At 44.6% G+C, this 10,756-nt stretch overlaps 1 protein-coding gene across 2 annotated transcripts in view; it reads right to left on the bottom strand.

Annotated features, from left to right (window-relative positions):
- Positions 1-10,756, bottom strand: part of lrrc8aa (leucine rich repeat containing 8 VRAC subunit Aa) — a 24,089-nt gene continuing 13,333 nt past the window's right edge. For both annotated transcript variants that reach the window (XM_053649343.1, XM_053649344.1), the window contains exons 3-8: positions 9,406-9,972; positions 7,568-8,176; positions 6,964-7,296; positions 6,569-6,739; positions 5,028-5,333; positions 1-984 (exon numbers count right to left, since the gene is read on the bottom strand). In XM_053649343.1, the coding sequence (XP_053505318.1) occupies positions 709-984; positions 5,028-5,333; positions 6,569-6,739; positions 6,964-7,296; positions 7,568-8,176; positions 9,406-9,972 (2,262 nt within the window). In that variant the 3' untranslated portion in view covers positions 1-708. The remainder of the gene's footprint in view (positions 985-5,027; positions 5,334-6,568; positions 6,740-6,963; positions 7,297-7,567; positions 8,177-9,405; positions 9,973-10,756) is intronic.

Below are 10,756 nucleotides of genomic sequence, written 5' to 3'. Positions count from 1 at the left end.
TCGTGTCTAGAATCATTTATTAGCATAATCCTAGGGACATAATAAAGACTGTTTAAACAAAAATAAAATAACTGTTAATGCTCAAACAAAACATTAATGCACATAACCGTCTCATACAAACACTTCAGTTTGCATTTGTCCACTTTATTTTTTTTGGCAAAATAAAATCCTCAGATAGATCCTTGTTCTAAGGAGTTAAGGCAATGATAGTGCGGGACAGTTGTCTTGACAACAGAGACGCTGACGTTAGAACACTACATCGTCCCTCCTTTTCGTTTTTGGTGACCGCTCGACTGCGTCTCGAGCACGTATATAAACAAAAGTCCTTCATTACGTTTGGGGGCGGAGTGTGTTTGAGTCATTTGGTTTTGCATCTGTGTGTGTCTCCTTTCCATCAAGCTTTAAGTCTTTATGTGATTTAGCACGGAGTTTGCATGCAGCTTAGCTTATAGTTTGCATGTACTGGCCTGTGTGTGTGTGTGTGTGTGTGTGTGTGTGTGTGTGTGTGTACAGGACTAGTCCTGTCCCACTTTCATTCCATAATTCCACTTCCTCATTCCTCTCTTCTTGGCTTTATGCAAGGATCAACCTTGTATTCCACTAAATATATATATAAAAAAAAAAAAACCACTAAAAAAACAACATTAAAATAAGAGAGTTTCTTGCAGCCTCCATTCTCGCTCTCTTCTCATCCCTTGTCTTTCAGTCTCAGACTTGCTCCTTGTCAGCTCTCCACAGCTGCTCCTTGACTTCTTGAGAAAGTGTTTTGAAGAGCTCTTCCTCCACCACCAGGCCCGAGCGTTTCAGCATGCGGCACTCGCCCAGCTCCACCGGCAGGCCTTCTAGCCGATTACCGCGCAGCTCCAGCTGGGTCAGAGACGTGAGCTCTCCGAAACGCGATGGCAGTGCGGTCAGGCAGTTGTTCCCCAGGTTCAGCGTCCGAAGCTTCTTGCACTGGAACAGCTCAGGCGGTAATGTCTCGATCTGAGAGAGCACAGAAAGAAAAGCAGTTAAGAACAGACAATTATTCTACTTTAAATAAATAAAAATCTATGGATGATCCTGCCTTGATGTCATCGCATGACGTATGTGGTTATGCGCATTCGTCACAGTCGTAATTACCAGTGAGGAACTTGATTTTCCCTCCCATTTATTTTGGAGGGAAACTGCTCTGTGTATTTGTGTGTGATAATTTATACTAGCATACTCCGATGTTAAATCGAGGAGCTTCTGAACAAGATAGACGTAAAGCCTGTCAGGTCTGGTAATATTCTACAGTACTAACTGCATGATAAACATCTGCAAAGCAGTGAAAGGTGTTATGGCCGCGTGCACGTTTCCATACAAAAAAAAAAAATGCTCTCTCCTCTAACAAACAACTCCGAGCGTTCATCTTGTTTCTGTCCAAGTCCAAGCATTCATTTTGTAATTAATCGCAATTCCAATATGACAAACACAAAACTAATAGAAAATGGTAAAGGGTGATGGATACATATTTAGAAAATAAATCATGGCATTGGCTCAATGTCGGCATGGGTCTCGCAGAAATGTGCCGGAAGGCAGATTGGCCACTCTGAACTGCCCCTAGGTGTGAAGGAGATTGTGAATGTGTGTATATTTAGCCCTGTGATGGACCAGCATCCCATGTGGGGTATATTCCTGCCTCATGTCCAGTGTTCCTGGAATACGCTCTGGATCTCAAAGCGGGATGATGGAGATGATCTACGACCACAAGACCCTGCAGCACATTGTGAGGACTGCTGAAAAGATCATCGGAGTCTCTCTACCCACCATCGACGCCTCATACAGCAGCTGCACCCGCAAGGCCACTAGTATCCTGCCATCTGGCAGAAGGAACAGAAGCATCCACGTCGATTTCCTGATCTGTATATTTATTGTCTTGTACTCATCTTTATTGTCTTAAACGGTTTTGTATTTGCACTTTACGTAGTCCTGCATACTGTTCTGTGTTGCAACATGGTCCTGAAGAAACATCCTAGAGGAGTTGAAACCATCACCCTCCATTAAAATATGCCTCAAAAGATACTGGACTTTGGCATAAGGGGCATAAAGGGGGATAAGAGTCTTGAGTGGCCTATTCGGCACCGGGCAAGTAGAAACGACGTTTTCTACCAACGACAGGGTTGATTTCGTAAAGTTTAATTGTACGACATTGCTCCCAACAGGCAACTACAGACACCTTCTTGTCCTTCAAGTCTTCTTGCTCATTTCCCCCCCAAAATTTGTGACTTTCCAATGCGAAGATCAACACATACTTGGTGAGGATCCTTCTCCGCTGTGTGGAGCATTACTGAAACAAGGCAGCGATACTGCCAAGAAAAGAAGACTGTAGTTTGTGGAAATAAATACAGCCCCAATTCAAAAAATTGGGACGCTGTGTAAAATGTCCAGTTGACACTGCGGCCAATTAACCTCCAGCTGTTTTTCACCAACACTTACTTCTCCAGCCGTTTGTTGTTCCCGTCCCAACTTTTTTGAGATGTGTTGCGGCCATCAAATTCAAAATTACCTTTTTTTTTGTTTTTTTTTGCTTAAAACGGTACATTCCCTCAGTTTAAACATTCGACACGTTTTCTATGTTCTACTGTGAAGAACACAGGAGTTTATGAGATTTGCATTCTGTTTTTATTGACAATTTAAACAGAGTCCCAACTTTTTTTTTTGGAATTGAAGTTGTAAATAAATAATTACACAGCCTGTTTGTACCACAGTCTGGTAATAAGGAGGACAAGCAAGATATTGTGTGTGGATGCATTCTTTTAAGCATGCTCAGTCAGGCCTCATAAAAATGCTATTTTCAGCAACACACATTTCCAGACACAACCACCCGCTGTTTCCAGCATCCTGGACCACCCCCTCAAACTGGACCACCCTCGCAAATCCAGTAAACAGCAGCCCTATCGGCATGGCTGCTGGTATTTATGCATAACCTGACGTTAACGATAAACCTGTCTAACGTTTGCTAACGTCTCAAACGTGTATTTGATGGAGAATTTATTTCACATTAATGAACTCATTAATGGCCCTGTACCAGTGCATCTTTGAAGCGGGAAAATCATGAGACGAGATTACTAATTTAGGACAGAGGAATGGGGCGGGGCTTACAGGGTGTCAGTTAATCTATCCATCCATCCATTTTCTCTACCGTTCATCCTACACAGGATCATGGGGAGCCTGGAGCCTATCCCAGAGAACATCACCGGGCACAATGGACCATTTAGAGCTGCCAATCCGCCTGCGACGCATCTCTCTCACTCGGGAGGAAACCAGAGTATCCAGAGGAAACATCCGAAGCACAGGGAGAACATGCAAGCTCCGTGCACACGGGGAGAGGCGGGATTTGAGCCCCCAACCCCAGAGGTGCAAGGCAAACGTGTGAACTACTAAGCCACTGTGCCCCACCCCCAGTGTCAGTTAAAATCAAGTTTATCACTCACTCGAGATTCATGTGTGATATGTGGGGGGCAGTGGTGGCTTGGCGGTTAAGGCTCGGGGTTACTGATCAGAAGGTCGGGGGTTCAAGCTCCAGCAGTGCCAAGCTGCCACTGTTGGGCCCTTGAACAAGGCCCTTAAACTTCTCTGCTCCAGGGGGCGCTGTATCATGGCTGACCCTGCGCTCTGACCCCAGCTTCCTGACATGCTGGCAAACATTTCTTTTCCAACAACAAAACTCAACGTTCCAAAAAAATGTTTGCACGTCAGCAAAGGACGCAACGTTACGTATTACACCACTTCTCAAACAAAAAACGTAATGAAGGCTGCTGAGAGAAAAAAAAAAAAAAAAAGAAGCAAGTGCGACAGTCTCCAAAAGAACTGTGGCAGATTCTACAACATGCCAAGTAAATCATACCAGCTAATTTCCTTATAAACCTGCACATAATGTACCTAGGATTTTATTTACATTTTTTAAAAAAAATCGAGTTTGTTTCATTTATGACCGTTTTCACGTAGAAACGTTTTAATTTCATTATTTTAAAGCCATCTTTGATTTACAACCAGTCTTCTGCATATTCTTTGCCTGAGACTGTATATTATTGTTTCTGTCCGTACAGGTCGTTCACAGAGAGCTGCGTGACGAAAACGTACACGATTTAAGCCGATTAAAAAATATATTTAAGAACGAAAAACATATAAAAGAGATGGGTGCGATTTAGTTTAGATGTCGGAAAATAACCAACTTCAAAGTGGTAACAGTAACGCCATTTTGTTCTGGGTTGCACAACACTACTCAGTCACTGCTTATTTTCCTAGAACAGCACACCATGGGTGCGTTTTAATCAGCTCCCTAGGTCATGAATCAGTATATTGTGTACACAACTTCAGGCACCGGAAAGGACCCTGGCTCACTAAACTTTGGGATGCCGATGACTCAATTTCCGGTCACATGACTATGTACTCATGCCTTGTAAAAAGTCACCGACGGCATTTACCAACAACAGGCAGGCCCGATATCTTTGACATTATTTTTTTTTTTAGGTTGGATTCCGTCATGGTACTTCAAGCAGGATCATAGGCTTGATAGTGGATTGTTTAAAATCATTAAACACTGAAAAGTTGTAAGTCTCAAACAAACCGTATGTCAAAAAAAAAAAAAGTTAGTTCGCTAGCTGACATAAGTAATCATTTGAGAGCTACAACAACGATAACAAGCGACTTACATTTGTAGACGAAATCCGCTGAGAGTTCGTCCCCCATGAGGGTGATCAGCTGATTAGAGCTCTTAGGTCGACATTTCTGTATTGTAAATTCTTTATTCTAATATTTTAAGATGCTGGATTTTTAAAAAATTCTTAAATTCCATGAGCTGCAAGTCGTAGGCTTGAAATATTTCACTTTGTGTCGTGAATCTACAATATATGAACGTTCCACTTTTTGAATTAAAAGTATGGATTTTTTTTTTTGTACTTTTCCCACGATATTCTAATTTTTTGAGATGCACCTGTATTTCCTGATATTGTTTCCTGTGTGTGTGTGTGTGTGTGTGTGTGTGTGTCCGTGTCCCTCACCCTGTTTGCAGTAACAGCGAAGTACTGCAGGTTCTGCAGCAGTCCGATGTCGGGGTGGATACCGTTCAGGTTGTTGTAGCTCAGGTCGAGGAAGCGTAGCTTGCGGCAGAAGAACAGCTGGCTGGGGATCTTGTCGATCTTGTTGCGGTTCAGGTAGAGTCGCTCGAGGTTGGTGAGCGTGCCGATCTGGATGGGGATGTAGGCGATCTGATTGTACCAGAGCTTCAGACACACCAGCCGGTGCAGGTGCTGGAAGCTGATGATCTCCTCGATTGTCTTTAGATTGTTGTCCTTCAGGTCGATCTCCTGCAGAAGAAAAAAAATAAATCCATCACAAACCTGGAAGCGCAGAGTGATTCCGCGGGTCCGGTGACAAAAACAAATCTCCCCTGCTGACCAGAAGAGGATCATGACGTTGCTAGTATGGTTGTTTTTCCCTTCACATGTTTTACGACAAATTAATACGTGTATACATTGAACTTAACACAGTCGTATATAATAACGTAGGTGTGCCGTATATGGGTGCGGGCGTGGTGGCTTTTGATCTCTGTCTGCATGTGGATCTAATGCGATTTAAACCGATTTATATTCGAGCACCATGGAAGGGTTGTTCTCAATACTTCTTGTTTTCGGTTGGCTTTTAGGTCTGGGGTTATTGCATTATGAGACATTTTGCAATCTTGCTTTACAAAGTCTGGCATAAGTGCACGAAAGAGGTATGCAAGTCCAATAAAGAGGTCTACTTCTGGTTTGAGTCATTTAGCTACTGTTGATTAAAGAAAGCAATATTTTAAGTAACATTTATGTAAACCCAAATGCCTTCAGTCTACATCAGAAACAAATGAATTGGCCTTGCCGTTCCAGTAGTTTCAGATGGGGACTATAAATAGCAAAAGCAAATTGTTGCCGATAATTTACACAAGTACATTTTTCTAATTATTCTTTTCAGTGTAATCATTATTCTTTCATACCTATATTTCAATGGAGAATCCCCAAAAACTATACAGGACATTTAGCCTAATGCTGTTATTTCCCAATCCAGACCTCAGTGACCTGGAAACAGTTAACATTCCCACCTCTGAGCCCATTTGTACCAGGTATTAGGCTCCTGATTGGTTGGTTGGTTCAGGTGTGATGGTGGAAAAATATTGCTTGGGAATCCCTCATGTTGGAAAACCATGTTAGAGTAGAACACCAGCGCTGATACTGATAATAAATAGCGGAATGGTGCATATTTAGAACCTTTGTATTTTTCTGTCTTCGTCTGACATTTTCCAAAACATCTCCCGAATTTACATACTTTTCCAAAAAGTCTGGATATGAGGGACATTCAATTCCACACTTTTCTAGGCTTCTAGAATGCTTTAGGGTAAAATTTTGAAAATGGTGCGTAGCATGTAACAAGACAGATGGGATGCCATGAAACCGATGCCTGGAAGCGCATCGAAAACGCTGATCGCCGAATCATATGCAGGCACCGTTTCAATAGTTGTGTACAGTACAGAGGAGTGCACCAAGGCTGGGACTAGATGAAGACGTACCTGTAGGTTGTGGAGGCTGAAAATGGAATGGGGGATGCGCTCCAGGTCGCAACGCACCAGCTCCAGCTCGGTCAGGTTCACCATCTTTTTCAGACTGTTGAGCACCATCAGCTTGGTGCCCTCGTTATTGATGGAGAGCTTCTGCAGATGCACGCCCACATCTGTCACCACCTAGAGAGAGGATTACAATATTACCATAGGTTTAATCTATCGTTACATTGACGTATAGATGCAGAAAACATCCGAGAATCCATAAACTTGAAAGGAGATTCAGCAAGATCAAACACCGCATTAAAATCATGGACCAAGTTTAGCTTTACAACCCGTTCATTTCACTTCGAAACACCTCAGCTGCAAAAATAAGTAAATAAATAAATAAATAAAAAGCATCTTACTTGAGGCAGCTTGGTGAGGTTGCTCTTCAGCCGTAGCACCTTGAGCCTCTTGAGCTCCCGGAGACCGTCGATCACGATGTAACGGTTATTTTCGGCGCTCAGGTTGCCAGTGAGGTGGAGCTCGCTCAGGTTCTTCAGGCTGTAGATCCATAGCGGAATCTCCTTGATGTCCGTGAACTTGATGTGCAGCGATTTGAGGTTCTCGCGTAGAAAGGCCAGAGCAGGAGCCTCGATCTTGGCTGGTGTATGGTACAGCCACAGCTCCCTCAGACTGGCCAGCTGGGCGATGATGGGTGGAATGGTGACGTCTGGGATCAGCTCCAATTTCAGCACCTGAGGAATAAACAGAAAGGCTCAAATTCAGAGATCAGAGAAAATGGATGAGAGATGGTCAGGTACATTTGGGGTTAGTTAACATCAATTGATCGCAAGTAAACGAATTCCATGTAAAAGCCAAGACATATAATAAAGCTAATCCCCGTCCGAGATGGCTGGTGAACTTCCTTTTCGGTTAAACAGACGGAGTACTAAATACATTACTGCATACCGTGACAAAAAAATGAAGGCAGTTATCGTGGTGTGAAAATTTTGCCTCATCGCCTACCTCAAGCTCTAGCAGGTCGAACACGGTGTCTGGAATGCCGCTGAGCATGAACAGATGCAGCTCCAGCTTGTCTTGTGAATTCTTGGTGATCCTCTGCCGAAGCTTCTCCAGCGTCCACTCGTTGTTGAGGTTGAGCTGGCGCAGCTTGTTCTCGCTCACCTCGGACAGAAAGACGGCGAAGCGCTTCGAGTACAGCGGGTCGTACTGGTCGATCATGTGCAGCATGAAGGCGAAGTCGTTCTTGACGTCGGGGATGTCGCTGTAACTGCTCTCCTCGCGGATCGACTCGAACGAGTAGAGCTTGAGCGAGCGGCCCAGCATCCAGCACAGCGTGTACATGCAGATCAGGCCGTAGATGATGACCAGCGAGATGTAGAACCAGGCCAGGATCTTGAACAGGGTGGCCAGTGGGTGTGCGCAGTAGTACATCCGGTAGCCCGTGAGCCTTTCGATGTCTACTTTGCACTTGATGTCGAACGTGATGAACTGCACGTAGTACGCCGTGTAGCTGATGATCAGAACGAACTTGATGACTTTGATGATGGTCTGGCGGATGTAGAGGCGGTAGACGATGTCACCCTCCTCCACGTGGATGCGGAACTTCTTTACCTGCTCAGAAGCGCGGAAGAGAAGTTACACGGGGCAGAAATTCTGCTGAATTTGGATTTCATACTTTTTAATCTATGTATGGTTACACTGCAAGTTGTCCTGTTACTAAGCAACCAGGAACGAAAAAAAAAAACCAAACCCCATCATCTTGAAGAATTTTCCGGGACTTTTTACCGAAGGCTCCTTTCAAACACGCTAAATAAACATCTCACAGAAAGAATCATCGTATCAGCAATTACACAAGTCCACCACACGAGGCTCTGTGCAAGTTGTTACTATAGAAACAACAACAACAACAAAAAAAACACACCTGATGCGCATTCTTTGCTTTTCATTTTCTAGGAAAAAAAAAACAAAAAACAACAACCTCGCTGTAATTTTGAAGTGACTTGAACGCACGTGACGACGTAATTCCAACTTCCCAACTCGTAAACACGAACATCCCAGTAGGACTCGAACGCGCCGTTAAAAGAAGGCGATCTGGTTGAAACCGTTGAATAACGTTTCCGGTGCTTAATCTCCTCGCCACCCAGTCGGATCTCGACTTAATCATTTCTGATATGACAAGAAACTTCCTCTCCAAAAATAAAGTCCTAATTTGAACATGGTGGTATGCAAATCCCTCTGGGGCATCAGGGCAAGGACAGGCGGAACATGCCTTCATGTACCATTGTCCAAAGATGTGAGAAAGAATTTCCTCTCATTTATTCAGAGAATAAATAACTCCAAGCTATAAGGGGGGTATTTGTAAAAATACAAGGCATCTTTCTATTCTGATCTGACTTGTCAACAGTAAAGGAATCCAAGTGTTTAGTGCCCTTGATGGATATTGGTTACATTGCTGAATAGGTGAAATAGAGGACAGATACAGGGACATGATCTAGTATGCATGATTCACTCAGCAGTTTCTCTTCGTCCTGCTTTAGAGCTGAAACTGATCACATGTCCCTGTAAGCTGTACACATTTTGCACCATCGAGTGCTGTGTATGGGCGCTACACACTCATACACGCCTCATAAAGATGATAAATGTGAGATGAACCCCGGTATACCTGCATGCAAAGTGCCCTCATAGGTCCCCTCCCTATGCATTTAATATAAAAACACACATACATAGTTCACTCACTACTTGGTTTGTGACACTGGGCCTCGTTTATCAATCGTTTACAGAACTGAAAGACGAAAACAATTCTTAGTGGTTGCTTCAGACACACACACACACACACACACCTTCTCAAAAAGTGCCTTGGCCTGCTCTCCTTCTTTCTTGTCCAGTACTCCGGTCTCCGAGCGATCGACGATGCCTTGTTCGATGCGCGACTTGGTGCGCTGCAGCATGGGTATGCTGGCCTCCACGTCCTGATCGCTCACGCTCGACGCCTTCTTCTTCTCGTTCGCGTCGTTCAGATCGTCGTTTTTGCCCGCCGCCTTGGGGTCGTTTTCTTCGGCCACGGTCTCGGATAAGGCGCGCGTGGTCCACGGCGAGTCGAAGCACTTGAGCAGGATGGAGACGAAATGCTCGAGCTTAGAGCTGGTGCGCGGGAACTTGAACCAAAAGTTGCTGCATGCCAGTAACACCAGCGTGTGAAGCAGCACCAGGTACGGGAAGTACTTGGCGAACCAGTGCAGTTTGTGCTCGTAGCACACGGCGTCCACGTAGTTGTACTGGTGCCGGTCCAGCTCGTACTGGATGCCGCGCGGCTCGGGCCGAGGGACGGCGCTGCTGGTGTTTAGTGGCTCGCAGCGTCCATCTACCACCCACTTGCATGGCAGGCAGATCATCTTGTCCTGGGTCACCTAAAGCCAAAAGAGGAGTGTGTTAGAGCGGTTATTACCTCTCCCGTTCCTCGAGTCCACTGGGGTTCTAATGGTGTTGACCCTATTGCTAAAGAAGTGAGAAATCGTACTGCTGAACAATATAAAAGGCAAGAAGCTTAGGCAAATATACTGCAGAACGGTTCTTATGGTACACTGCAAATGAATGAGAAGACCCCAGCCCTAAAGAAAGCTTGGCCTTGTAGCTGCTAAAAATCTAAAGGAAACCGTATGATGATGTGCAGTCTAGAGAGGGTATTTACTTTCAGACGCCCAGTGGGGAGCTGATTTGAATCTTAAGGTTGGGAAGACAGGCCAGGATCATCATGTCCTGGCTTATCCGAGACCAAAAGTGCAGGAAATCTCTCTCTCTCTCTTTCTTTCTCACACACACACAGAAGTTTAGATCAGGGCTGTGGAATAACTCTAGGAATAACTTCTGCTGCTCAAGCTCACCCAGCTCATCAACAAGCCATCACGTGGTTCGAATGGGCATGAACGAGCAGGAAGACACCCAGAGCTACGCTTCCACCCGAGCGCTTTTTAAGCGAATTTCCCGAAAGGCACTATGAGAAGTCATTGCGTTTCCATTAAATGACGTTCCGGAGATGAGTAACAGCATTAAAAGAAGCACAGTGCTGAAGTGCTTCCTTCCATCGGCCGTTACCACATCTTCCCTCCTACTTCAGATAGTCGCAAATCAGTCTCTTTATTCTGCCTTCACATTTTCACATCGTGATCTGGACACGGCAGTGCGCTTTCATCC

The sequence above is a fragment of the Ictalurus furcatus genome, chromosome 18, assembly GCF_023375685.1.
Source record: "Ictalurus furcatus strain D&B chromosome 18, Billie_1.0, whole genome shotgun sequence".
Taxonomy (NCBI): domain Eukaryota; kingdom Metazoa; phylum Chordata; class Actinopteri; order Siluriformes; family Ictaluridae; genus Ictalurus; species Ictalurus furcatus.
This window is presented reverse-complemented; position numbering and strand designations above follow the sequence as displayed.